General features: G+C 55.1%; 2 protein-coding genes across 4 annotated transcripts; one reads left to right on the plus strand and one right to left on the minus strand.

Annotated features, from left to right (window-relative positions):
* On the minus strand, positions 1-3775 carry CCDC103 (coiled-coil domain containing 103). Its single transcript, XM_064399713.1, has 3 exons — positions 3094-3775; positions 2149-2281; positions 1-561 (listed from the first exon to the last, which is right to left on the minus strand). Exons 1-3 carry the CDS (start codon positions 3228-3230, stop codon positions 94-96), a joined length of 738 nt encoding a protein of 245 aa, XP_064255783.1. The 5' UTR covers positions 3231-3775; the 3' UTR covers positions 1-93.
* On the plus strand, positions 2241-25139 carry EFTUD2 (elongation factor Tu GTP binding domain containing 2). Of its 3 annotated transcripts, none has more exons than XM_064399712.1 (28): positions 2241-2259; positions 4339-4444; positions 4991-5156; positions 5567-5645; positions 7668-7743; positions 8275-8340; positions 8590-8625; positions 9436-9526; positions 10367-10449; positions 10919-11085; positions 12075-12199; positions 13765-13828; positions 14183-14273; positions 15062-15197; positions 15487-15614; positions 16610-16803; positions 16940-17051; positions 17297-17437; positions 17880-17981; positions 18461-18543; positions 20126-20212; positions 20469-20595; positions 21036-21123; positions 21469-21587; positions 21983-22077; positions 23195-23348; positions 24246-24353; positions 24897-25139. In XM_064399712.1, exons 2-28 carry the CDS (start codon positions 4340-4342, stop codon positions 24990-24992), a joined length of 2919 nt encoding a protein of 972 aa, XP_064255782.1. In that variant the 5' UTR covers positions 2241-2259; position 4339; the 3' UTR covers positions 24993-25139. The 3 variants fall into 3 exon arrangements, with proteins under 3 accessions (XP_064255782.1, XP_064255780.1, XP_064255781.1); XM_064399710.1 differs by lacking the exon at positions 2241-2259 and adding an exon at positions 3655-3786; XM_064399711.1 differs by lacking the exon at positions 2241-2259 and adding an exon at positions 3910-3928.
* The last annotated feature ends 140 nt before the right edge of the window (positions 25140-25279 follow it).

The raw sequence follows: 25279 nt of genomic DNA on the forward strand, positions 1-25279 counted from the left end.
TGGGAGTTAAACTTTATTGTGCACAACTTCTGCCCTGGCTGATGCCAAAGTCCAGCTCTGAGGTTTCTGCTCAACCCTGGTGCTCCTGCTCCCTCAGCTGACCTGGTAACACTTCATCAGCTCCACCACCGTCCTCTCCTCCTCAGCTCCCTTTTCCAGGTGGGTCTCCATGGGATGGGCTTCCCTCCCTGCCTCGCAGCTGCCCAGGCAGCCAGGCTGGCCAGCAGCCTGCCAATCCCTGCCCTGCAGCTTCCTGAACAACTCCTGGCTGCTCTGCTTCTCCGCCTGGCTCAGGAGAGCCACGTTGAGCCCGAAGCGCTTGGTGCCCGCCAGGCTCTGCAGGATCTGCAGGACGGCAGCTCTGTCTCCAGGATGGATGTTCTCTGCCAGCACTGCCAGGAACTCCCCCAGCAGGCCAAAGCCCACATCAGCCTGGAAGATCCTGCCCAGGGCCTCCCCTCCGAGCTCCAGCAGCAGCTGGTATTTCTCTGTCCCACTTTTCAAGCATCTGCGCCAGTGTCGGTGAAATTCCGCCGCGGTGCCAGGCAGCTGATCCAGCTCCTGGGGAGAAAGGGACACTCAGCTCCTTTTGTTTTGGTCCCACTTGAAAACTGTGATCCCCTCACCCCAATCAGCCCATGGACAGCTGAGATGTTTTGACCAGGGGCTTTGGCAGCACGAGGAGCTGCTGAGGGGGGAAAGGGGAAGGCAGGGAAATGGCAGGTGCCTTTAACCCTGAGAAATCTGGGAATTCCTGGGGGAAAGGGGAAGGCAGGGAAATGGCAGGTGCCTTTAACCCTGAGAAATCTGGGAATTCCTGGGGGAAAGGGGAAGGCAGGGAAATGGCAGGTGCCTTCAACCCTGAGAAATCTGGGAATTCCTGGGGGAAAGGGGAAGGCAGGGAAATGGCAGGTGCCTTTAACCCTGAGGAACCAGGAAAATCCAGGGGAACAAGGGGAAAACAAGGAAATGGTAGGTGCCTTCAACCCTGAGAAACCAGGGAACTCCAGGGGGGAAGGGAAGTGTGGATGAGCTGTGACACCAGTGTGAACACAGAGGGCTGTGGAGTGACCCCAGCCCCAAGCAGAGTCAGACTCTGCCCAGCCTGGATCCACCAGCCCTGCCTGGGAAGGGATCTCATGGAGATCAGAACACTCTGAGCACAGAGAAGAAAAACCAGAGAGTGGCAGAGAAAAGGTGGGAGATGCAAACCCCAGCAAATGTGCAGGTGCCCTGTCTGTACCACCTGGCACTGGTGGGTCTGTGGCAGAGCAGAGGCTGAGAGCTGAGCTCCATTCCCAGGTAAAGGAAATCCCATTTTATGCCAGCTCTAATGAACTGCTGAGCAAGCCCTGCTGGGTCACACAGGCTGAGGGAGGAGACAGATGTGCAGCTTTTCTACAGCCAGGGAACAAAGCAAAGTGACATCAGCTGGGGCTGAGCACAGCTGGAGAAGCTCTGGAGATCTGAGCCTGGTGCTGATGGGGCCAGGAGCAGGATTTGCTTGGGGAGACCATGGCTCAGTCCAAGCAAACACAGCCCTCCTCAGGAGAGATGCAAAAATAAACAGAGGTCAGTGAAACCCAGCACCATAAACAGCCCTTGAGACTGTTTATAAGGCACTCCATGAAACTGCCTTATCATGGGAACATCCATGGGAAACATCCAGTGACCAGGACACCCCAGCAAGGACAGAGCCCAGGGCAGGGGCAGGAGGTGACCCCAAGCACAAACAGGGACAGAAAATGTCCTGTCCCTGTTCCCCCCTGCTCAGGGACCAGGGAGCTCATCAGGCTGGGCAGGATTAACCCAGCCCAGCTCTCCTCCATGGCCATCAAAGCACGGGCACTTCCCTGTGCTCAGGGAATGCCTGCAGCCAGAGGCTGCTCCAGGGAGGAGCCTGGTGCTCAGCCCTGGCTCTGGGCAGGATGCAGCTGCTCCCAGCCAGCAGGGACAGCTCCCAGACTGCTCCCGAGTCCCACTGGGAGCTCTGGGTACCACAGGGAGGGAGCAGACTCCTCCTGAAGGGGCCCAGCCTGATCCAAACCCTGACATTCCAGGGGCCAGGAGGGCTGGCTCACACCAGACTGTTCTGCATTGCAGTTGACACCCAGGTGCTTCCTGAGCCATTTCCAGCCTCTCCCTCACCTGTGGGATCTCCACAGCGCAGGCAGGCGCTGCCTCAGCTGGGGCTGCACAGGGATTCCACAGCACGTTCCTCCTCTGTCCCAGCCTGTCCTTCTTCTCCAGAGGCTTCAGGTGAGAAGCCAGCACAATCTCCCTAGAGGGAGAGGGACAGGAGGGACACGTGGCAGGAGGAAACACTTGGAGGCTCCAAGCTGCTGCTCTGGGCCAGTTTCTGACTTTGGGGCACCCAGAGGGGCTGGAGGAGCAGGCCCTGACCAGCACAAGGAAAAACCAGCCTGAAATCCCTCGGGAATCCCATCAAGATATCTGGGGAAGAAGCCACTTGAAGGTGCTTTCCTCCCCTCAGGGATCAGGGGGCATGGGGAATGGGGCAGCCATGAACCCATGAGGGGAATCTGAGCTGGTCCCAGGATGTCCCACAAGAGGGGTCAGTCCTGGATCTGCCCGAGGGTCCTGGATGGCAAAGGACAGGGAGCCCCCAGATGGATCCTGGGGATTGGAGGGCACTGGGAATGCCCAACACTGCCCCGTGGGACAGCCCTGCCAGCCCAGAGCCCCTGGACACAGCAGGGACACACCGGGGACAGGCTGGCAAGGGCCATGGCACACAGGGCACACAGGGCACAGTCACCCTCTGCTCTGCACTCCCCGCACGGCCTGGGGTGGGACTGGGAGGAGGGACAGTGTCCCGGGGAGGGGACAGTGTCCCGGGGAGGGGACAGTGCCACCCCGCTGCTGGCTACAGCCGGGCCACCTCAGGGACCGACCCGAGCCCATACGGGGCCACCTGAGGAGCTCTGGGACAAACCTCAGAGCGGGCTCTGCCCTCGGGGCTGTCCGGGCACCGCGAGGGAGGCTGCTGCCGCTCGCCCATCGCACCCCGAGGGCTCCCCGAGCCCCCGAGCGAGTTCCCGGCTCCCTCGGGCCGCTCCCCGAGCCCCGGACCTGAACTGCCCGTAGTCGGGGACGCCCTGGCGCAGCGCCCGCAGCTTGGCCTCGCCCTCCCGCTGCCGCCGCTCGTCCTCGGCCAGCGCCGCCCGCAGCTCCCGCTGCAGCACCGGGAGCGCCCCGGCCGGCTCCATCCCCGGGAGACGTGGGGACGGGGCCGGCCTGGGGGCACAGGGACCCTCCTGTCGAACAGCCCTGCCTGGAGGACGCGCCTGTGGCACGGCAGCCCCGACCTTATCGCGACAGACCCGCCCTGTGCCCCCGCTGCGGCAGCCCAGGGCCGCGCCCGCGGGTGGCAGCCGGGACCCTCTCCCGTGTGCGAAGCCCCAGGCCCCGGCACGGCGCCGGCCCCGCGGCCGCGCCTCTGTCGCGACAGCGCCGCCGGTGACGGAGCCGGGCCCGCGCTCTGTCGCGACAGCGCCGCCGGCGCGCCGGCACCGCGCAAGGCCCCCGGGCTGCCCCGGCCGCGCCCGACGGAACCGGCCCCGCCGCCCCGCGCTGCCCCGCGGCCCCCGGGACGCTCCGGAACCGGCCCCGACCCGGCCCCGCGCCCACCCGGCGCTTCTCCAGCGGGCGCGGCGCTGGCGGCGGGCGCGGAACGCTCTGTCGAGACAGGCGGCTAGGGCAGCCCGGGGGCCTTCGGCAGCGGCGGCGCCGGCGAGGGCAGCGGCGGGAGCGGGGCCGGGGCAGGTGAGGGAGAGAGAGAACCGGGGCAGGGATCGGGACCGGGACCGGGGCTGGGGCTGGGGCTGGGACCGGGGCTGGGGCTGGTGAGGGAGAGAGAGAACCGGGACCGGGGCCGAGACCGGGACCGGGACCGGGGCTGGGGCTGGTGAGGAAGAGCGGGGCTGGGAGCGGTGAGGGAGAGAGAGAACCGGGGCAGGGACCGGGGCCGGGGCAGGGACTGGTGAGAGAGAGCGGCACCGGAACCGGGGCTGGGGCAGGTGAGAGAGAGCGGGAACCGGGGCTGGGACCGGGGCTGGGGCAGGGGCAAGGGCAGGTGAGGGAGAGCGGGAACCGGGATCGGGACCGGGACCGGGGCTGGGGCTGGGGCTGGGGCTGGTGAGGGAGAGCGGGGCCGGGGCTGGGACTTCGGGCAGGGCCGGGGCTTGGGGCTGGGGCCCCGGTGCCACGGGCCCTGAGGGGGTTCTGTCACGGCCCTGAGGGGGTTCTGTCACGGCCCCGGGGCGGTTCTGTCACGGCCCCGGTCTCTGCCCCCCCCGACGCTCTCCCCGCCCCCAGCATGGACACCGACCTGTACGATGAGTTTGGGAACTACATCGGGCCCGAGCTGGACTCGGACGATGACGACGACGAGCTGGGCCGGGAGGCCAAAGACCTGGACGAGGTGAGGAGGGGCAGCGAGCCCGGGGCTCGTCCCGAGCCGGCCCGGGCTGCTCCTGCCCCCCGCGGGGCCTGAGGGCCGAGCTCCGGGTGGGGCTGCTGTTCAGGGAACTCCCAAAATCCCTTCCTGGCCTAGAGAGAGAGATCTGGCTGGAATGGCGGGGGAGCCAGAGCTCCTGGGCTGGGCTGGGTTTGGTGTCAGCCCCTGGTGGGTCTGAGCCCCTCAGGGGGGAGCTGAGGCTGCTGCAGGGAGCTGGATCCCCACGGCCACGGGGGGAGCAGGGGGCTGCCCCAGGGGGGATTGGGGAGCCCCTCCCCTGCCCTGCTGGCCTGTGGGTGGGGTTGTGTTCCCAGGGGTGGTTCTTGCCTTGGGCTGTGGGGGGTCCCTGCAAGTCCAGGAGCTGTGGGAAGAGCTGTGCTGCTCCTCCAGGAGCTGCTGCCAGGGCACCCCGTGGGTGCTGGGGCTGCACTGGGGGTCCCTGCCTCGGGGGGCACCCCAGGCCTGGCCCCTGGGGGCTCCACAGCAGCTCAGGGCGAGCCTTGGTTGCAGCTGGAGGATGATGATGATGATGATGACATGGGGGAGCACGACGAGGAGCACCCCGGGATGGAGGTGGTGCTGCACGAGGACAAGAAGTACTACCCCACAGCTGAGGAGGTCTATGGGCCTGAGGTGGAGACCATCGTGCAGGAGGAGGACACACAGCCACTCACTGGTCAGTGGGGAGGGCTGGAGGGGGGGAAGGCTCTCCATGGATCCTTGGGAAGGGGGAATAGGATTCCCTTCTGCCCTGCCCCTTTGGAGCCCCTCATAGCCCCAGGAACTCTGCAGATTTGGGCACTTGTGGTCTTTGCAAACCCAAACAGGGTATCTTTGGAAGAACAGGAATCAGCAGAGGTGGGAGAGCTATTTGAGGCAGAAGTAAATGTATTTAACTGATCTCCTTTGATCCCTGTGTGCTGGAATGGTTCAGTGACCATCTCCTGCAGCCTTGACAAACAGCTGGGAGAATCTGTCAGCCAGGAAGCTGAGGGGTTGTCAGCTCCAGTCCTCATCCTGGGGCCATTCCTGACCCTGCTGCTCCAGGGCTCTGGGAACAGTTTGTTGTTCTGTCTCTTGTTGCAGAGCCCATTATCAAACCTGTGAAAACCAAGAAGTTCTCCCTGATGGAGCAGACCCTGCCAGTCACTGTCTACGAGATGGAGTGAGTGTGGGGCTGGGGGCACGGCTGGGGCTGCCACTGACCTCAGAGCAGCCAGCTGCCAGCTTCTGAACCCAAAACAAGAGACGTGCAGGACACTTTCACAGACATTTCCCTCCCCAGGGAACATGGGCACAGGGTGGGGATGGACACAACAGGGAATCTCACCTCAGGGGCTGAGGTCAAGCTCCATAGCAACAGCTTGTGGCTCAGGAAACCTTCTTGGAATTATTTAGGTTGCAAGGGACCTTAAAACCCATCCAGTGCCACCCCTGCCATGGCAGGGACACCTTCCACTGTCCCAGTTTGCTCCCAGCCCCATCCAGCCTGGCCTTGGGCACTGCCAGGGGTGGAGCAGCCCCAGCTGCTCTGGGCACCCTGTTCAATATCCACATGGTCAGTGTGTAGCACACATCATTGGGGCATTCTGGGTTGATCCCAGTCTCAGATGAGGTCCCATCTATTCCAGTTTCCATTGGGAATTAATTTTTTTGCTGCTGGGTGGGTGCAGAGTGCTGTGCAGTCAGCAGGGCACTGCAGCTGTGCTGGGTGGGTCTGTTCCTTGTGTGCCAAAGCAGCTCCTTGGACACCAGGGCTGGGAGAAAACCTGGAAAAAATTCCAAATTAATTTAAAATTGGAGATGTAGTATATCAAACGAGTTTTCTATGGAATAAAAACCATCCTGGGCTTTTCCTGGTAGAAGCCTGATGTTGATCTGAGCATTGTGGGCAGGGGGTCTGTGAGCCTGTACCTGCAGTGTGTGTGTGCTGTCTCTCTCTGGGATGAGCAGGTGGAGCTGTGGGGGTCTCTCTCCTTGGGCTCATCTCTCCACCCACACTTTGTGGCCTGTCAGGCTTTCCCAGTTTAAGTGTTCCCCTGCAGGGGCAGCTGTGGCTGAGCAGCAGTGCCCTGGGGCTGGGCGGTGCCTGCAGAGGGACAGGGTGTTCCTGGAGCTGGGGTTCACCCAGGGCTCCCTCAGCTGCCCAGGGCTGTGCTCAGTGCCTGCAGGGCTCAGCAGAGCTGGAGCAGAGCCCAGGAGCTGCTGGGGCTGGCTTTTCTCAGCCCTTGCTTTGGCTCAGTCCCTGACCTGGGCTCTGCATTATCCACCCTGATCCCTGTGTGCTCTGCTCCTTCCATTTGTAATTAATTCATTTTTCTCCTATTTGTTGATATAAATGGTTAGGATGGGCCACAAGAAATTCCTTGTGGGATGTAGCCAGAAACCTGCAAGCTTGGTATTGATTTCCCATTTAGCCTTATTTTCAGACCAATTAGGAAGGTTCTAATCTGGGTTAGTATTGATTGCTATATTTTTTAGCTCTTAATCAAAATGTTTTACATTAAGAAGTCTATTGCATCAGTGAAAATTTAATTTGTTTAAAAAGGAAATTATTTGACAGCACTTATTCTCTGCAGGCCTCTGGCAGTGACTGCATGTTTTATAGCCTCCCATTATTTTTTAGGGGTGGTAATTTAGGATCTCAATTATCTTTTGGCCAGCATCCATCCAGAAGTGACCAGCTCATCATTACCCAGCTCAGCTGCTAATTTGAAAAAGACTTAATTCCTTGAGTCCCTGGAATGTCACCGTTTTAAGGCTTGAAAATCAGAATTAATGGTGTGTGAGCCCCTTTCAGAGCTCCGTGGGGTGCTTGTTATCCAGCACCACCATTTACCTGACTGCCTGCCATGGTTTGAGTGGAAGTGCTTCATCATCTGAGTCCATGGATGTGATTTTTGCTCCAGTACTGACTAGAAGAGAAGAAAAATATTCAATAATATTCAATTGCTGGCAGCTTTACCAGCTCTGTATCCTCCCACCCACTGCCATCTGTCTGGGACTCCAACTCTCTTGTCCTCCCCATCTGGAAAGTGGGATTCTTCCTCCGCAGGGCACTGCCAGGATAAAAGTTTGGCAAAGATTCAGGGGGCACCTTGGATTGAAAGTGTAGCTGAAAAGCAGCACCTACTTTTCTTAGACACAGCAGAAGCCTCCAACAGCCTTTTGTGTTTTGTTCCTGCAGTTTCCTGGCAGATCTGATGGACAACTCGGAGCTGATCCGGAACGTGACTCTGTGTGGGCACCTGCACCACGGCAAGGTGCTCTCCATGTCCACAAGGCAGGGCTGGGGATGGTGACCTGCTCTGCCAGCCCTCCTGGCCCCTGGTTCTCTGCAGCAGCACCTTCTGCTCCTCCTGCTCATGCACTTATTTACAGAATCCAAGGATGGATTGGCTTGGAAGGGACCTTAAAGCCCACCCAGTGCCACCCTTGCCATGGCAGGGACACCTCCCACTGCCCCAGGCTGCTCCAAGCCCCATCCAACCTGGCCTTGGGCACTGCCAGGGATCCAGGGGCAGCCCCAGCTGCTCTGGGCACCCTGTGCCAGGGCCTGCCCACCCTCACAGAGAGGAATTCCTTCCCACTATCCCACCTAACTCTGCCCTCCAGCTTGAGGCCATTCCCCTTGTCCTGGCACTGGGTTTCCCTGTGAAATGTGTAGATATTTTTGTGGGTTGAATTTGTAGGTTTTACAATACCCTGCTCAGCGTGCTGTGCTGCTGCTGGAGGGATGGGGCTGTGTTTGTGTGTGTCTGAAGGAGGCAGCTCCTTTCTGTGCTCTCTTCCAGACGTGTTTTGTTGACTGCCTGATCGAGCAGACGCACCCGGAGATCCGGAAGCGCGACGATCAGGATGTGAGTGAGCTGCTGGGAACTCCCACCCTGGGGACACGGGGTGGCTTCTGCACCCTGAGGAGGGGCACTGTGCATGGGGACAGGGTGCTTCAGTGGCTGGAATGTAGGATTGGGAAGCCAGAGCTCAGTCCTAGTTCTGCTTCTGTCCCTTACTTGTCACCTTAGTGATGTGCCAGAGTTATCGTGTCCTGCTTCAAACTGAGTGTCTGGTACCAAAATGTGAGACTGATTTTTGTTTTGCCTTTGCAGCTCTGCTACACTGATATATTGTTCACAGAGCAGGAGGTGAGTGGTCTTGTAGTGATTTTATCCAGTTGTCTCATGCTTTACTCACAGTTGTTGTAGGCAGTTTCCTTGTCCATTTTAATGCCTTTTTGTGCCTTCCACATTTTGGTTATTTTCTTTATCAATAAAACAATCTGCTCCTCTTGTTTGCTTCAGGAAGATTCCTGATCCAACTTCCTTCCCTCATCTTCATGTATGATTTTATAACTTGTTTAATGTTAAATCTACAGCAGAGTCACCCCAGTCTGGGGATAATTTTTACTTTCTTTGAGAGAAAAAGGAGGAGGGGATTTGCAGTAGTGGTAGAAGAGAAAAAAATTTTTTTCAAAATAAATACATTTCTGCTTGTTTTCCTTAGCTCTGACTCCATGTGGTTGGGCATGAGTGGGAATGTTATTTTGTGTCATGACCAGAACAATCCTTTGAAGCATTTTTTTTTCTCCTCTCAGTGTTTATACTTTATACTCTGTGTGATCAAATCTTGTGCTTTGAGGCGTAACTTGGTGGCAGCAGAGGGTGAAAGCACAAACAAACACCCACATTGTGTCTCAGGTGTTGCTGAGATCAGGTGTGGAGGGTGCAGTGGTGGCTCACCAGTGTGACCAGTACAGATGGGAGAGCAGGGCTGGGTGCTGTGGTGATCTGAGGTTATGGCTCTCTTCCAGGATGAGTGTTTTCTTCTTTCCATCTTTCTGATTCTTTTCTTGATCATCTTCTATGTCTGTACGTGGTGATCCCTGTGTGTTTCTGTACAGAGTGATCCTTTTGTTTATTTTTTTTAACCTGTAATCCTGGTTTCCTGTGTTTCAGAGGGGGGTGGGGATCAAGAGCACCCCAGTGACGATTGTTCTGCCAGACACCAAAGGAAAATCTTTCCTCTTCAACATCATTGACACGCCAGGTGATTGTGCAGTCCTGAAAATCCTGCTGTGGGAAGCACTTAGCTGTGTTTTGTACTTTTTATAGTCACTCCAGCCTAGTCCTGAGCCTTCAGCTGAGTTCATTCCTGTGAAGTCACTTCCAGCAGTACTGACCCAGGATGGTTTGGGGTGAAGGGACCTTAAAGTCTATTGAGTTCCAACCCCCTGCCATGGGCAGGGACAAGTCAGGCTCGTGTCTGTGATTAGCTGGCCTGTTGAGGGCTGGTGAGGCTGAAGAGGTGTTTCTCAAGCAGCACAGGTAGAGTTTTCTTTCCCAGATATTGCCATGTGCAGGGGGACCCTGCTTTGCTCAAATGCCTCACAGTTAGACTCAGCAAGTTCCTCAGGCCTCTGACAGGCTTCTGTGGAGGGAACATAATCACAGATCAACTTGTAAGAAACTTTAGGGAAGAGGGTCTTGGGACACATCTGCTGAGCTGCAGCTCAGGGAGGTTAGAGCGCAGGAGGAGGCTGGGGGGAGAGACATCTGTTGTCTTTGAGAAGAAATCTTCCTCCTTTTCCTGAAGTGCTTGCACAGAGCTGTGAGAAAAACAGTCACAAATGTGAGGAAGGATGCCTGTCAAACAAGTTGTGTACATTCTCAAAATACAGCATTAGAGCTGAGGCTAAATGCCCATGGGGAGCTCTGGCAGCTGCTCCCAGGTCCCCATCTGAGGAGGAACCATCTCCCTTCTGCCTCTCTGGGTACCAGCAACCAGAGGAATCTGCAGAGCCCTTGGCTTCCCACCCTGTGTGCTGCTGCTGCTGCTGCACCAGGGCTCTCAGTGCTTCTCACTGCCCCCCTTTGTGTGGTTTTGAAGGTCATGTGAATTTCTCTGACGAGGTGACAGCCGGCCTGCGCATCTCGGACGGCGTCGTGCTCTTCATCGACGCGGCCGAGGGGGTGAGTGCCACCTGCTCCTGGGGCTCACGTCCCTCCCTCTGGACTCTGTGCTGCTGCCCTAGCATGGAGGCCTGGGATGGGTTCAGCTTTCTGCGGTGAAGGGCTTTTGGAGGACAGTTGGGGAAGTGAGGGTGTTTTCCATCTGAACAGGCAGCCAGGCCTGTGGCTGCTGTGTCCAGGCTGATGTGATGCTGTGGCCTGCAGGCTGATTGTCTGACTTGTGTGCATCTCCATCCCCATGATACCTAAAACTGAGCAGGTTATTTATATCAGAGATGTCCACAGGCTTGGATTCAAGGGATTTGGTTGGGTTAGCACCCATTTCTGAATTTCAGGAGAATTAGCTGATTGCTGAGCTTGGGCTTTTCTGCGGCCTGGCAGCAGAGTAAGGGTCACTGGTTGCCCCTCACGCCCCAGATAGCATTTTGGGGAGGCTTTCCTGGGGCTCTGAGCTCGCTTCTCCCTGCAGGTGATGCTGAACACAGAGAGGCTGATCAAGCACGCCGTGCAGGAGAGGCTGGCAGTGACTGTGTGCATCAACAAGATCGACAGACTCATCCTGGAGCTGAAACTGCCCCCCACAGATGCTTACTACAAGCTCAGACACATTGTAGATGAAGTTAATGGTCTGATCAGGTGAGGTTGCTTGGAAGTGGTGCTGTCCCTGTCCCATGGCTCTCTGTGAGCCCTGCACGTGCCTGAAAACTCATCAGTTTGTCTCTGGATGTGCTGAGTCATAGAAAATGGGCCAGGAAGAACCACTGGGAGTTAATCTCAGCTGATACATTGAATTAAGGAGGATTGGCTCTTCCTGGCAAACTCCAGGGTTTTCATTTCCCCTGCCCCATTTCATTTTTCCTCCATTAAAAAGTAGAGAAAGTGGACATCTGACCAGAGCAGGGAATTTGTGCTCCCAGATGTCTCAAATACACTGAAATGATGCAGGTTGTATCCCAGATTGGATGTTGAGATGTCTCAAAGCTCCTAAACACTTGCTACAAAACTAAAAGGGGATTTACTGTCTCAACTCCTGGACAAGGATTATGATGCTGACACAGTCCAGTCTCCTTGCCAGCCCTGCCCAGGAAAGGGAGGGACATCTTAGACATTTCTGTGGGTTCTTCTGCATCCAGGGATTTTTTAACAGCATTCTGCCCTTCAAGTGTGTGTGTGTTTGCACACAAGCTCCCTGGCATGTCTCTGCTCAGTGTGTGCTGGCATCAGGCAGCTGGAGCAGGATAATTCATCCTGCCTAGCATGGCTGTGAGCTCATTAAACCTGTTTGGATTAAATTATATCCCTGTATTATCTTTTCCCTTACTTAGTTGACCAACTTGGCTGCTTTTTTAGAAGAAGAAAAGTTATCTCAGATAAAAAATCTAAAGTATTTGTGCTGGTAACTTTTTAGTTCTAGGATCTTTAAATCTTTGCATTAATGCTTGAAATTTATAGACAGAAAATGTTCCTGACCCTGAGATTCTGATGGCAAGCAAGCTGCAGCCTGTTTAAAGATGCTTTTTGGCAATGCAGGCTCCTTGCCTGTCACTGCTGTAGGGTGTGGGAAGTGGGCTGAAGTGTCTACTTTGGTTCATAACATTGATTTGATTTTATTTTTCTCCTCTCAGCATGTATTCCACCGATGAGAACCTCGTGCTGTCTCCCCTTCTGGGGAACGTGTGCTTCTCCAGCTCTCAGTACAGCATCTGCTTCACACTGGGGTCTTTTGCAAAGATTTATGCAGACACATATGGTGAGGATTAGCCAGAAACCTGGTGCACTTCAACATCTCATTTCCCAACCTTTCTTGTGGGGGTTTTCTAAGCCATTCAGCTTCCCCTGCACATGGCCAGTGTTTGTGTTCTGGAATTGCTGACAGTTGAGTGGTGCTGCAGAGCTGAACCTTGGGGGTTAAAAAGCAAAAACACAGTTTTAGCAAGAGATTTTCTCCTGATAAATGTTTCGTGAGTCAGAAGCCAAGATTTTTTTCATACCCTGAGCAGAAATAACAAGCAGATGAAGGCAGGTGTGTGTGTGTTGTGCTTTGCCTCCCTGTCAGCAGCTCAGGAGCGAAGCAGTTAAGCTCTTCCTGCCTTTTCCCAAAAGTCCAAGACTCAGCTGCAGCTGGGCACAAGCTTTGCCCACAAGGTTTTGCACTCTTGCCCTCTTTCTTTTTTAAGAAACTGTCTTTTTCTGGCCTGGATTTAATTTTCTGCTCCCCAGGTGCCCACTCAAGGCAATCTGCTGCATGTAGCAGTGGGCTCCGTGCTGGCATTAGCAGCTGCACAGCCCAGGTTTTTGAAGTCCCCCACTGGGGAATTTGGGGATCTGTAGGAGCTGAGAGCAGGGGAAGAAGGAGGTTGTAAAGCAGCTGGGCCAGCTCTTGCAGAGAGCTTGGCCTGAGGGAGGGTGAAGTTGTTGAGGTCAGGGACTGATGGTGTCAGGACTGTCACGTGTCCTGAGAGTTTGGAGCAATAAATGAGCTCCCTGAGTGTCAGCATTAACTCAGAGCCTGCTGGGGTGAGACCCCTCCTCGGGGAGCTGAGGATGCACAGTTGGCAGGAGATGCCACCCAGGTGGGGAAGGCAGGAGCTGAATGAGTGCTTGGAGTTGTGAACAGTGGATTCTGGTCACCTGGAATTGTGTGTGCAGCCACCACATGTCACTGACAGGAGTTAGAGCAGCATCAGTGTCCAGGCTGCAGCCATCAGGCAATTCCTTGTGCTCACACATCTGCCCCCAGCAAAAGCTTGTTTGGAACCTGCTGTAGGTTCTCATTCTGTCCTGGTATTTGTAAATTCACCATGACAGCCAGCACTGCACTGGACCTTCAGTGCTGGGTGTTTGGCTGTGTGCTCCCTGAGAAAGAGGAAGATGGAGATGTTCAGCAGGGCAGAAAATGCTGGTGCTGAGCCTGCAGGGCCCAGGGGTGGAGGCCGTGCCAGCACTGGGCACTACAGCAGCAGTCACAGATTCCTGTTTGGAAATGCAGCAGATGAGGCTGGCCTCCTGCAGCACTCCTCAGCTCTGACCTGTGCTAGCAGGGAGCTGGAGTGTTCCTGGGAAGTCAGTTTGTGAGTGCAGTGTCCCTGGGCTGCTGGGGCCATCCCCACTGGACTCTTTCTGCTCATCTCTGCCTGGGCTCCCCAGGACAGCGCTTAATCTTTCACTCAGAATTGGGACGAGGCATTCACTCATCAGCATCAGTTCATTAAATTGAATCCTCAGGCTTGTTTTAAAAGGCAAAATGTAAAGATATCTAAGCTAAGAAAAAAGCAGTGACATCTGAGAGGCTTTATCATTTGCTTTTTCCTTTAGGAGACATCAATTACCAGGAGTTTGCAAAGCGGCTTTGGGGCGACATCTACTTCAACCCGAAGACGTAAGAACCCTGTTTAAATGTTCTAATGTTGTTTTATTCCTGGGTTTTTCCCTCCTTCCCCTGTAAAATGTGGACCCAAAGTGCCTCCTGATCCTCTGATCCTGTGGTGTGGAATTTGGGAAGGGTTGAGTCAGCCCTCCTGGCTAATGTGAATCCATGTGGATTCACACCTGAATCCCACAAGCAGGAGCAGAGAGGCTCCTCTGGCCTTCATTTGGAGTAAGCCTGGCCCATGTGTCCCTGCCAGCTTCGCAGGGGCTGGGAGGGAGGAGAGGAGCAGCTGGGAGGAGCAGAGGCTGTGCGGGGTGCTGGCAGGCTGCAGTTCTTGCTGCTCACCTCTCTGGTCTCCAACAGCCGCAAGTTCACCAAGAAGGCCCCGACCAGCAGCTCCCAGCGCAGCTTCGTGGAGTTCATTCTGGAGCCCCTGTACAAGATCTTGGCTCAGGTCTGTCACGGGTCATTGTCCCTCTCTAAGGGAGACCTGAAGATCCTGCTCCAGGCAGGAGCAGCTGGGGCTGGGCACTGGCTCTGGCCCTGTCCTGTTCTGCAGTGGGATCTGCACAGGGTGGCTTTGGGGGTGCACAGTAATCGTTATTTCTGCAAGTGCAGTGCTGTATTTGCAGTGAATAGAGCAATCCTTGCTCTTCCTTGTGTGCTTTAGTAGCAGCCAAGTGACAGTGCTTGGACTTGGAGCTCAAGTTGGATGAGGAGGAGTTGGGGGGCTCAGCCTGGAGAAAAGGAGGCTTGGGGGGGACCTTCCTGCTTCCTACAGCTCCCTGACAGGATGGGACAGCTGGGGGAGGTTGGGCTCTGCTCGCAGGGAACAGGGACAGGAGGAGAAGAAATGGCCTCAGGTTGTGCAGGGGGAGGTTTAGATTGGAGATTAGGAAAAATTTCTTCCCCCAAGGGGTTGTCCAGTCCTGGCACAGCTGCCCAGGGCAGTGGTGGAGTCACCGTGCCTGGATGGATTTAAAAGCCATGTAAATGTGGCACTTGGGGACTAACATGATTTGATGGTGGTCTTGGCAGTGGTGGGGAATAATTGGACTGAATGATCTTAGAGAGCTTTTCCAGCCTTAATGATTCCACAGTTCTATGATTTGACCCATCTGGCTCTTGGGTGAGCTCTAACCCAGTGCAGGTTCCCTGTGGCTGGTGTTTGATGCTGCCCTGGGATGTTACTGACTGAGACCCCCCACAGTGAACCTGGGAGTGGGACTTGTTGTCTTGCAGGTGGTGGGGGATGTGGACACAACCCTGCCCAGGACTCTGGATGAGCTTGGCATCCACCTGACCAAAGAGGAGTTGAAACTGAACATCCGGCCCCTGCTGCGGCTCGTCTGCAAGAAGTTCTTTGGGGAGTTCACAGGTACAAGCTCTTTGTCTTCCCCTCCACAATCCTCCTTGTATCCCCAGCACCTCACACCAAGAGTTAAGGGTTATATTTTGACCAGGGAGTGCTAACTTGCACAGATCCTGCTCAGTTTCCCAGATCTAAACTATGACACCACTTGCCCCCAGGACAGCCTGAGACACTGCTCACCTCTCCCCTGCTGCTGGGGCTGCTGCAGTCACTGTGGCTTTGCCTTGTGTTCATGGAGTCCATTTCTTTCCTCCACACTGGTTAACCCTGTCCTCACCAAGTGTTCCTGTTGCAGGCTTTGTGGACATGTGTGTGCAGCACATTCCCTCCCCAAAAGTGGGGGCCAAGACAAAAATTGAGCACACGTACACCGGCGGCGTGGACTCCGACCTGGGGGAGGCCATGAGCGAGTGCGACCCTGACGTAAGGAAACTCCTGTGTTTGCTCTGAGTGTGCAGAACCAAGGCCAGCAGGCTCTGCTCCCCCTGCCCTGCCAGGGCAGCTGCCTCCAGCCAGCTCTCTGCACAGATTTGACTTGCAGCACTCTGAAACCTCTCATCCGACGCTGGAACAAATCTCTTCGCTCCAAGGAGCTTCAGCTGCCTGCCAGGGCAGCCCTGGAGAGAGGGAATTGTTTCAGTGTGTTCAGAGAAGAACAGGTCTAGGTCAGGACTCCAGAGCATGTGGGAGCTGCAGGGTGGTTTTGTGTCCTTTTGCAGTCTTTTTGTCCCTTTTCCTTGAAGTTTAATTCTCTCTCCAAACTCTAAAAAACTGCATGGTGCTGATAAAAATAACCCTGTGTTAGTTAGTCAGCACCTTTCCTCTCCCAACCCTTCCTCCTCCAACAGCTTGCACTGAGCTGTCATTTGGAGTTGTCTGGAGCCACCAACGCTGGCAGCTGAGTGAGAAATTTGCCTGTGACTTTTGCTCTGATGTCTGCAGAGAAAATTATTTTAATGAGTTGTGATTATCCACATAAAACTCCACAGTGGTGACTGTCACCGCATCACCAGTGTGGAGTGACCTTGTGGCACTGGAAGCTGTGATCTTGGGGAGCTCAGGTGCTCTGCCCTGAGCAGGTGTGCAGGCCAGCAGGTGACATTTTTCCTCATGGCTTTGTCCCAGCCATCATTTGCTGTTCTACAGGAGCTCCAGAACAGTCCACCATGGTCATTCCAGGGCTTTCCATACAGGGCAAGGAGATGTGGGGCCTCCAGTGGCAGGAACTGAAGGACTTGGCAAATCAAAACAATTATTTCTAAATTCCAGCCCATTTATCCCTTTTATCCACAAATCATAGAATATTCTGAGTTGAAAGAGATCCACAGGGATCATCAAAGTCCAGTCCTGCCAGGTCTGTGACTATTTCTTGACTGTGTTTTGAAAGAAGCTCATTTCTGTCTCTGTGTCGCGGGCAGGGTCCCTTGATGTGTCACACAACCAAGATGTACAGCACTGATGATGGTGTCCAGTTCCATGCCTTTGGCAGGGTGCTCAGTGGCACCATCCATGCTGGGCAGCCTGTGAAGGTCCTTGGGGAGAACTACACCCTGGAAGATGAGGAGGATTCCCAGATCTGCACTGTTGGACGCCTCTGGATCTCAGTTGCAAGGTACAGAAAGCTCTGGCAATTTTTTGGGAGAGGAGTTACCTGGTGAGGGACTGGGAAGGAGGGAGAGCTGCCAGAGAGAGGGAGGAGGAAGGTGCTGGAAGGTCTGAGGCTGCAGTGGTGCTCTCCTGCCTTTCAGGTATCACATTGAGGTGAACAGAGTTCCTGCTGGCAACTGGGTGCTGATTGAGGGCGTGGACCAGCCCATAGTGAAGACAGCGACTGTGACAGAGCCTCGGGGCAATGAGGAGGTACCAGGCCTGGCTGGCATTGCTCAGCCTTCCAGGGAGGCAGGGTGATGGGGTGCAGCCCAAAAGCTCCTCTAGTGGGGTTAAAGAATCCCTGTCTGCTCCCATGGTGAGGCTGAAGAATCCCTGCCTGATGTGATGCCAGGGCACAAGAGCCACTGAGGGAAAGAGAGCAGCTTCACATGCTGTGTATTACCCTGAGGACATGCAGGGGTGCAGTTTCAGCTCTTTGTCCTCTCTGGTTCCAGGCTCAGATCTTCCGTCCCTTGAAGTTCAACACCACATCTGTTATCAAAATAGCTGTGGAGCCAGTGAACCCCTCAGAGCTCCCCAAAATGTTGGATGGTCTCCGCAAAGTCAACAAGAGCTACCCCTCACTTACAACTAAGGTACTGCTGGGGGCACTTGCATTAGATGATTTCCAGAGGTCCCTTCCAGCCTTAACTGTTCTGTGATTCTGTGTGTGTGTGTGTGGCTGTTTCCATCCAGTGCTGGGGGCAGCCTCTGGGCTCATCTTCAAAATAATCAGTTTTTTACCACAGGTTGTTATGTGTGTTGTGGGTCTTTTCATGCTGTTTCAGTTGATCTTATAAATTATGTAGAAATAGCAGAAAAGTGTAAATCCAGCAGAAAAACACACACCCTGCTGTGCCAGGGAAGCAGCTTTCTGCAGAGCCCAGCAGCACTTCCTCCTGGAAAAGGCTGTGGGAGCTTTCCTTGGGGTGTTCTGACTCTTAACAAGTGCATTTAAGGCTGATCCTTCCTCAGGCTTCAGTAGGAAGGAGCTGTGAGCAGGGGGACTGCCAGCTGCATCCCTCTCTTGTCTTCCAGGTGGAAGAGTCTGGGGAACATGTGATCCTGGGAACAGGAGAGCTGTACCTGGACTGTGTGATGCACGACCTGCGGAAGATGTACTCCGAGATCGACATCAAGGTGAGGGAGTGGGAGAGGGATTTTCCCACTGGAAACCCTCGACAGGGTTTTGGTCCCCTCTCTCAGAAGGATGAGAAAAAGAACCTGCCTGAACATACAGCATGGATTTTGTCACGTTCCTGTAAAAGTAAAAAAAAGGCTGTGAGGGTGTAAAAGGGCCTCTTACAGCCTGACTGTCACACCAGTGGGACTGAGAGTGGCACGTGGGCTTGGGGAGGAGTTTTCCATGTTCCAGCCTTCCCTGTGCTTCAGCCATTGCCTGGCTAGCATCAAATAAATAAACTGAGCAGGATTTTTAATACCTGGAATTTGATTTAAAATTTCCTGTCTCATTTGAAAGCCTCAGTGCTTCATACACAACCCTGATTAAAACACTGCCAGTTGAACTGGTTTTTCCTTGTAGGTGCTCAGAGGTTTCAAACAGTCTTTTTACAAACAAAAAAAGTACTGAAAACCTTCCAAACCTTTTGTTCTTTTAGGTGGCTGATCCAGTGGTGACATTCTGTGAGACAGTGGTGGAAACATCCTCCCTGAAGTGCTTTGCTGAGACACCCAACAAGAAGTAAGGATCCTCGACAAGCTGGGATGGGAGGGGGCAGAGGGAGGGTCCGTACCTCCAGGGGGGCTGTTCCCACTGGCTGTTGTCCCCCAAGTGGCACATGCCTGAGTGAACAATGTCCCACTGACCTGAGCTCCTCAGGAACACACCAGAGTCCCAGGGATGTCCAAGTGCTGTGTAGGAGCTCTGAGAATGGAGGGAGTAAAGCCAGATCCACATCCTCCTTTTTCCCTAAGTGTCACACCTTCTCAGCAGTTCTGAGAGGTGTTCTGGGATCCTGGAGCAGGTGCCAAAGAGCCCAGTCTGTAATTCCCCCAACAGTCTCATGAGCAAGAGCTGTGTGTTCTCTTATCCATATGTAATCTTGGATTTGTTCTCCTGGTGATGCCCTGGAGCCTTGCAGCTGCTCTCATCTCCCTCCTCCAGCACCTCACAGTGATTGGAAGAGGGAGGCCTGGGAGGAAACATGGGGGAGATCTGTGTGCACAGGATGTTGCCATACCTGAATTTTCAGAGAAATCATGTTCTGCTGAAGTTGATTCTCCTGTGTTCACCTGTGGTTTCTGGTTCTTCTTGCCTTCCTTTATTCTGAGACAATCTCTGCCATGTTTGGCAGCCTTATTTCTGGGAACAGAGAGGTTCCATTCTTCACAGAATCACAGGGTGGTTTGGGTTGGAAGCAACCTTAAAAACCATCCAGTTCCAAGCCCTCCTGTGGGCAGGGACAGCTTCCACCAGAGCAGGTTGTTCCCAGTCTTAGGTCAGGCTTTGACCTTCTGGGCACATGGGATGACCTGTGCAGGGGCAGGTTTCAGGAACTGGGGGTTCTCTGAGGCAGCATCTGGTGTGTGAGATGCAGCTCCCAGAGACACCTTGCCTGGCCCATGGGCTCCCTCCTGCAGCCCTGGGCAGGGGCTGGATGTGGGACAGGAGGGTGGAGCCGTGCTGTCCCTCAGCTGTCTCCTTTGGGGCTGAGCAGGCTTTGGGGAGCAGCAGCTGAGCACAGGGATGCAGGAACAGCAGTGGATGCAGGTGGCTTCATCAACCCCACTGCATCCAAGCTGGTGCAGTCAGAGAATGGTGGAGTTATTAAGGTTGGAAAAGACCCTAAATGAGCTCCAGCTGTCAACCCAGCACCACCATCGTGTTCACCACTAAACCATACCTACAAGTGCCACATCCACGTGGTTTTTGCACAGTTCCAGGGATGATGATTCCACACTGCCCTGGGCAGCTGTGCCAGGCCTTTACAACCTTTTCTGTGTAGAAATTTTCCCTAATATCTCACCTAAACCTCCTCTGGCTCAACTTGAGGCTTCTTCCTCTCACCCTGTCCTTAGTTCCGTGGGAGCAGAGTCTGACCCCCACCCCTGGCTGCTCCCTCCTTTCCGGGATCTGTAGGGAGCCAGAAGGGCCCCCCTGAGCTTCCTTTTCTCCAGACTGATTCCCGAGCTCCTCAGCCACTCCTGGTGCTTCAGGCCCTTCTCTGGACACATCCCAGCCCCTCCAGGGCTGCCAGTCCCTGCAGTGTTCCCAGCTAGTCCCATTTCCATCGCTGTGGCTGATGGTGACTGTCTCTCCTCAGGAACAAGATCACAATGATTGCTGAGCCCCTGGAGAAGGGATTAGCAGAGGACATTGAGAATGAAGTGGTGCAGATAACATGGAACAGGTATGAGCAATCTGGGAGGGCAGGAATGCAGCTGGAGGTAAATAACTGGGAGAAAAGGGAATGCTGGAATCTGCAGGGTGCACAGTATCAGGCAACAGCCTCTGGGCAGGGATCCTGGTTTGGTTTTCCTGCCAGCCAGTCTGTGAGCATCTCTGGCTGAGGCTGTTTTGTGCCTGAAGGGAACAGGGTTGTAAATGCATTGTGAGTGCAGGTCAGATTCTTGTTTCCTAAAACTTCTTCCCTTTCTCTCTACCAGAAAGAAGCTGGGTGAATTCTTCCAGACCAAATACGACTGGGATTTGCTGGCTGCCCGTTCCATCTGGGCCTTTGGGCCAGATGCTACTGGCCCAAACATCCTGGTAGATGACACACTGCCCTCAGAGGTGAGGAGGGGGGCCACTCTTCAGTGAGACCCTTGTCCCATGGTGCCAGGAGGTTCCTCACAGAACTTTCAGCAAGGCCCTGGTGCCTTTGGGGTGCTCATTGTTTCCCACAGATCTGCTGCTCTTTCCCCACAATGATCCTACACTGGTTACCAGGTCACCTGTTATTTTTCAGGTGTTGCTGTTTGGGCCAATGTCCTCAGGTTGCCAAAATTTGCAACTAATGGCCTTGCCTTTCAGGATCCCCAAAATGTGGACTCCTAATTTACAGTGCTCTTGAAATTACATAGTGCTGGTGCTCTTGGGCTGTGAGAGGGAGGGGTGGACATGGGGGGCACAGGGGAACACTGCTGCTCTTTTGGAAACTGGCTTTTAAACACTGGGTGTTACTGGCTGTGATGAGGTGTGGTCTCTGAAGCTGTCTGTCTGTCTGTCTCTAGGTGGACAAGTCTCTGCTGGGTTCAGTGAAGGACAGCATCGTGCAGGGCTTCCAGTGGGGGACCAGGGAAGGGCCCCTCTGTGATGAATGTAAGTGGGACCTGTGGGGAAATTGAGACAGTGAGATTGGTTAAATTCTTCCATCTCTGAGCATTCAGGTGTTCCAGGCTGAAGAGGCTTGGAGCAGCCTGGTCTGGTGGAAGGTGTCCCTGCCCATGGCAAGGAGCTGGACTAGATCAGCTTTAAGGCTCCTTCCAACCTGAATCACTCCACGATTCTGTGATATGCAGGGTTATGATGTGGTGATGCATTCCCTGCTGGAATTAAATTTAGGAGAACTGCTGGTGGCTCTGGGTGTTTGGGCATCTGGGGATGTGGTTGGTGCTGGCAGAGGACGTCCCCTGGGGTCACTGGCTGTCATTTCTCCCTCTGCAGTGATCCGCAATGTGAAGTTCAAGATCCTGGATGCAGTGATTGCTCAGGAGCCCTTGCACAGGGGTGGAGGGCAGATCATCCCCACGGCCCGCAGGGTGGTGTACTCTGCCTTCCTCATGGTGAGGCCTTGCCTGTGCTGGGCTGAGCCCCACGGGCCTGCCCGGGGTGTGGGTGCACTCTGACTCATTCACCCATCAGAGTCTGCAGTGCCCTTGTGGGCTGGCACACAAGTCCTGCAGGCCTGCATTGCAGCCTGGATGGAAACTGGTGTGCATCTGCTCCTCTCCCCTTCTTGCTGCTGCTGGGCTTGCAGGGAAGGGTGGGCATGGGGGAGAGGGAGGCGTGTGACTCGTGCCCAGAGGGAGAAAAGGTCCTTTCAGTGTTTGTGCTGTTGGTTTGGGCAGCCGTGGAGCAGCAGGACCCCTGTAACCTCATCAAGCACTGAGTTTGGCTGTGCTGTTGAGCTGTGCTGGTGCTGCAAGAGGCTCAGTGCTCGTGTCCCTGCCCCTCACAGGCCACCCCTCGCCTGATGGAGCCCTACTACTTCGTGGAGGTCCAGGCCCCTGCTGACTGCGTGTCTGCCGTGTACACGGTGCTGGCCCGGCGCAGGTGAGCTGCTCCTGCTGCCAGCAGTGGGGCTTGGCAAAGCAGCAGCGTTGGCATCGGGGCTGATGGAGAATTCCTGGCACTGGTGCAGAGGGTGAATCTCTGTGAAGTGACAGTTGGAAGCTTCCTGAGTGATCCTGGCCCTGAGCAGTGTGGGGAGGGATGTTCAGGATCACACACAGCCTTTGGGTTGTGCCTGGTTGCTCCTGAGTGTCAGAGAGGAGAATGTACAAAGCACTGGGGATGTGCTCAGCCCTGGAGCACAGGAAGGACTTGGACCTCCTTCAGTGGCTCCAGACAAGGCTGGGAAGATGCTCAGGGGGTTGGAGCAACTTCCCTGTAAAAACAGGTTGGGAGATCTGGGGTGGTTCAACCTGGAGAAGAAAAGGCTGCAGGGAAACCTTAGAGCCCCTTCTAATGCCTAAAGGGGCTCCAAGAGAGCTGGAAAGGGGCCTGGAGTGCCAGGATGTCAGCACAATGGGTCCCCAGCTGGGTAATGATTGACATAGACTCCATGTATTACAGCAGGCTGATAATTGTCTTTATTAAGAAACCCATTGCTTTTTTATACCCTAATTCACTACAGGTGAACTGAAGCAGTTCAACCTAATTGGTCCTTTACTGAAAACACCATCACCTTTGATTGATTAAGAAACCACTCTTTGGTAAACAAATCTCCATAACACATTCCACATGTTCACGATACCAGTGCAGCAAGTTAAGATAAGAACTTTCTTTTCTCTGATCTTCTCAAGCCTTTCCCAGAACAATGCCTGGGAAAGTTGTCTCTTTCTCTCTGTGGCCAGAGAGCTGCTGCCACACCAGGACAAGGGGGAATGGCTTCCCACTGCCAAAGAATGGAGTTAGATGGGATATTGGGAAGAAATTCCTCCCTGGCAGGGTGGGCAGGCCCTGGCACAGGGTGCCCAGAGCAGCTGGGGCTGCCCCTGGATCCCTGGCAGTGTCCAAGGCCAGGCTGGACAGGGCTTGGAGACACCTGGGAAGGTGTCCCTGCCCATGGTAGAGGGGGTGGGGTTTGAGGTCCCTTCCCACCCAGATTTGAGGTCCCTTCCATGATTCTGTGACCCCTAAGAATGCTAATCCTTTGGCATGTTTGCAGAGGCCATGTGACCCAGGATGCTCCAATCCCAGGCTCTCCCCTCTACACCATCAAAGCCTTCATCCCAGCCATTGATTCCTTTGGCTTTGAGACAGACTTGAGGACCCACACGCAGGGACAAGCCTTCTCTCTCTCTGTCTTCCACCACTGGCAGGTGAGTCCATGCCCTGGGGAGATGGGAAGAGGGACAGGTAGGATCAGGCACCAGGCAGGTGCTCCCAGTGCCACAGCTCCAACAGAGCAGGAAAGCTCTGGAGAGCATCCTCGGAGGATCTTGGGGAGGCTTTGTGCACCAGCTGTTCCCTGTCTGCCAGGGCTTTGTTCCCAGTCCCATCACTCCCAGTCCTAGGGAGGGAGCCCTGGAAGCTGCTGCTGGCTGAGTGTCAGGGTCCTGCAGTGCCTGGGGAGAGGACATCCCCCCTGGGAGGAGGGAACCTGTTTGGGTCCATTTCATGTCTCTCTGGACAGCAGAAGTCTTGGGGTGAGGCTCAGACTCACTGATCTGCCTTAGGAAGTTTGATCTGTTCAGCTTTGCCTCTCAGAGGTGGTGTTTTAAACCTGTAGGAAACAAAGTTTGGGACAAAATAATCTTCTCTGGCCACTTCTGTGTCTGGGGCAGATCAGGTCCTGTGGGAGCCACAGCTGTGAGGTGCACATGCTTTGGGGTGCAGCTCCATGAGAGCAGCAGCTGCAGGCTGAGCCCTAAGGCTGATGTGTCAAAGCCCAAGGCTCAGCTCTGAAACAATAAGCCTGCCTGGTTTGTGGAGGGGGTTGTCCTGACAGGACTTGCATGGATTGTTCTGTTAGGAGGTGTTATGGGGTCTTGCAGTACTCCCTGGGGAAGGGACATGTCCTTGGCTTGAGTTCTCAGCTCTGTATTATTGACTTCTCACAGGCATGGCCACCAGCAGCGACATGGGTTTGTGTGCCAGGAGAGCAGGTGGGGTGAGGGGTGTCTGTGGGACCCAGGGGTGTTTCCTGTTGCAGTTGGTGTCTCCAGGAGGTTGAAGCAGCCCCAGCATCACTCTCACAGCCTGGCCCTGTGTTTCAGATTGTGCCTGGGGACCCCCTGGACAAGAGCATCGTCATCCGGCCGCTGGAGCCGCAGCCAGCCCCACACCTGGCCAGGGAGTTCATGATCAAGACCAGGCGTAGGAAGGTGTGTCTGGGGCAAATCCCTGTGCTGTGCCTCTGTCCCAGCAGCTGAGCTGTTGCAGTGTTGTCCCTTGGCTGTGCCACATCCCCTCTGTGTTTCCAGAGTGCTCTGATGGCCTTTGTGCCCCAGGACCTCCCCTGTGCTGTCTGTCAGAGCCTGCCAGTCCCATCAGTGACCCCAGTCCAAAACAGGATCCCGTGGCCTCTGCTGAGCCCTGCGCCCTCCCCAGCCCCTCTGAGCCCTCAGTGGCCTGGTGTAGCCCTCTTGTCCAGCAGAAACTGTTTTCTGAGCTGGACTGAGGGGCTGCAGAGGAGCAGAGGGAATCAAGCTCCCCTGTGGGGGGCAGTGAGCTGGCAGATGTGCTCAGCAGCAGAAACCATGTTTGCAGGTTCCTGAGGAGTGCTAGATGCCTTCAAGCTGCAGAGAAGCACCTTTTTTGGAGCCTAAATAAGAAAATTTATCTTGCTGTGGGTCACAAGGTCTCTTCAGTGGGCTCTCTGGGCAGTGGCTGTGTGGGGAATAACCCTGGCTTTGTGTTACCTGCAGGGCCTGAGTGAGGACGTGAGCATCAGCAAGTTCTTCGACGACCCCATGTTGCTGGAACTGGCCAAGCAGGACGTCGTTCTCAACTACCCCATGTAACCCTGCTGCCCTGGCATGGGGGCTGACCCGAGCCCTGGCTGGCACCTGCTGGTCCCTCCCCATCCCTGCTCGCCCTGCCCTGCTCCCTGAGGCTCAGGGCAGGCAGGGAGCTGCTCCTCAGGTCACTTCCATGGCTGTAGGAGTCTCCATGGACCAATTGTGGGCATTTGCATGTGGGGAGCAGCCCAGAGCCAGAGCCCTGATCCATTTTGTATTGTTGGTCTCCAGCTGCTGGTGCCTCCAGGGAGGTTTTCCTTTTGGATGGGCTCCTCCAGCTCACAGAGCTG

The sequence above is a fragment of the Passer domesticus genome, chromosome 27, assembly GCF_036417665.1.
Source record: "Passer domesticus isolate bPasDom1 chromosome 27, bPasDom1.hap1, whole genome shotgun sequence".
Lineage (NCBI taxonomy): Eukaryota > Metazoa > Chordata > Aves > Passeriformes > Passeridae > Passer > Passer domesticus.

What these genes read in the sequence shown, in the direction of transcription:
- CCDC103 (XM_064399713.1), bottom strand. Translation starts at nt 3,230, where the DNA reads ATGGAGCCGGCCGGGGCGCTCCCGGTGCTGCAGCGGGAGCTGCGGGCG. An exon ending in CCCGACTACGGGCAGTTCAG is followed by an intron (nt 2,282 to 3,093) that starts GTCCGGGGCTCG and finishes CTCTCCCTCTAG; the next exon opens with GGAGATTGTGCTGGCTTCTC. An exon ending in GCGCTGTGGAGATCCCACAG is followed by an intron (nt 562 to 2,148) that starts GTGAGGGAGAGG and finishes CTTTCTCCCCAG; the next exon opens with GAGCTGGATCAGCTGCCTGG.
- EFTUD2 (XM_064399712.1), top strand. Translation starts at nt 4,340, where the DNA reads ATGGACACCGACCTGTACGATGAGTTTGGGAACTACATCGGGCCCGAG. An exon ending in TATTGTTCACAGAGCAGGAG is followed by an intron (nt 8,626 to 9,435) that starts GTGAGTGGTCTT and finishes CCTGTGTTTCAG; the next exon opens with AGGGGGGTGGGGATCAAGAG. An exon ending in AGCCTCGGGGCAATGAGGAG is followed by an intron (nt 17,052 to 17,296) that starts GTACCAGGCCTG and finishes CTCTGGTTCCAG; the next exon opens with GCTCAGATCTTCCGTCCCTT.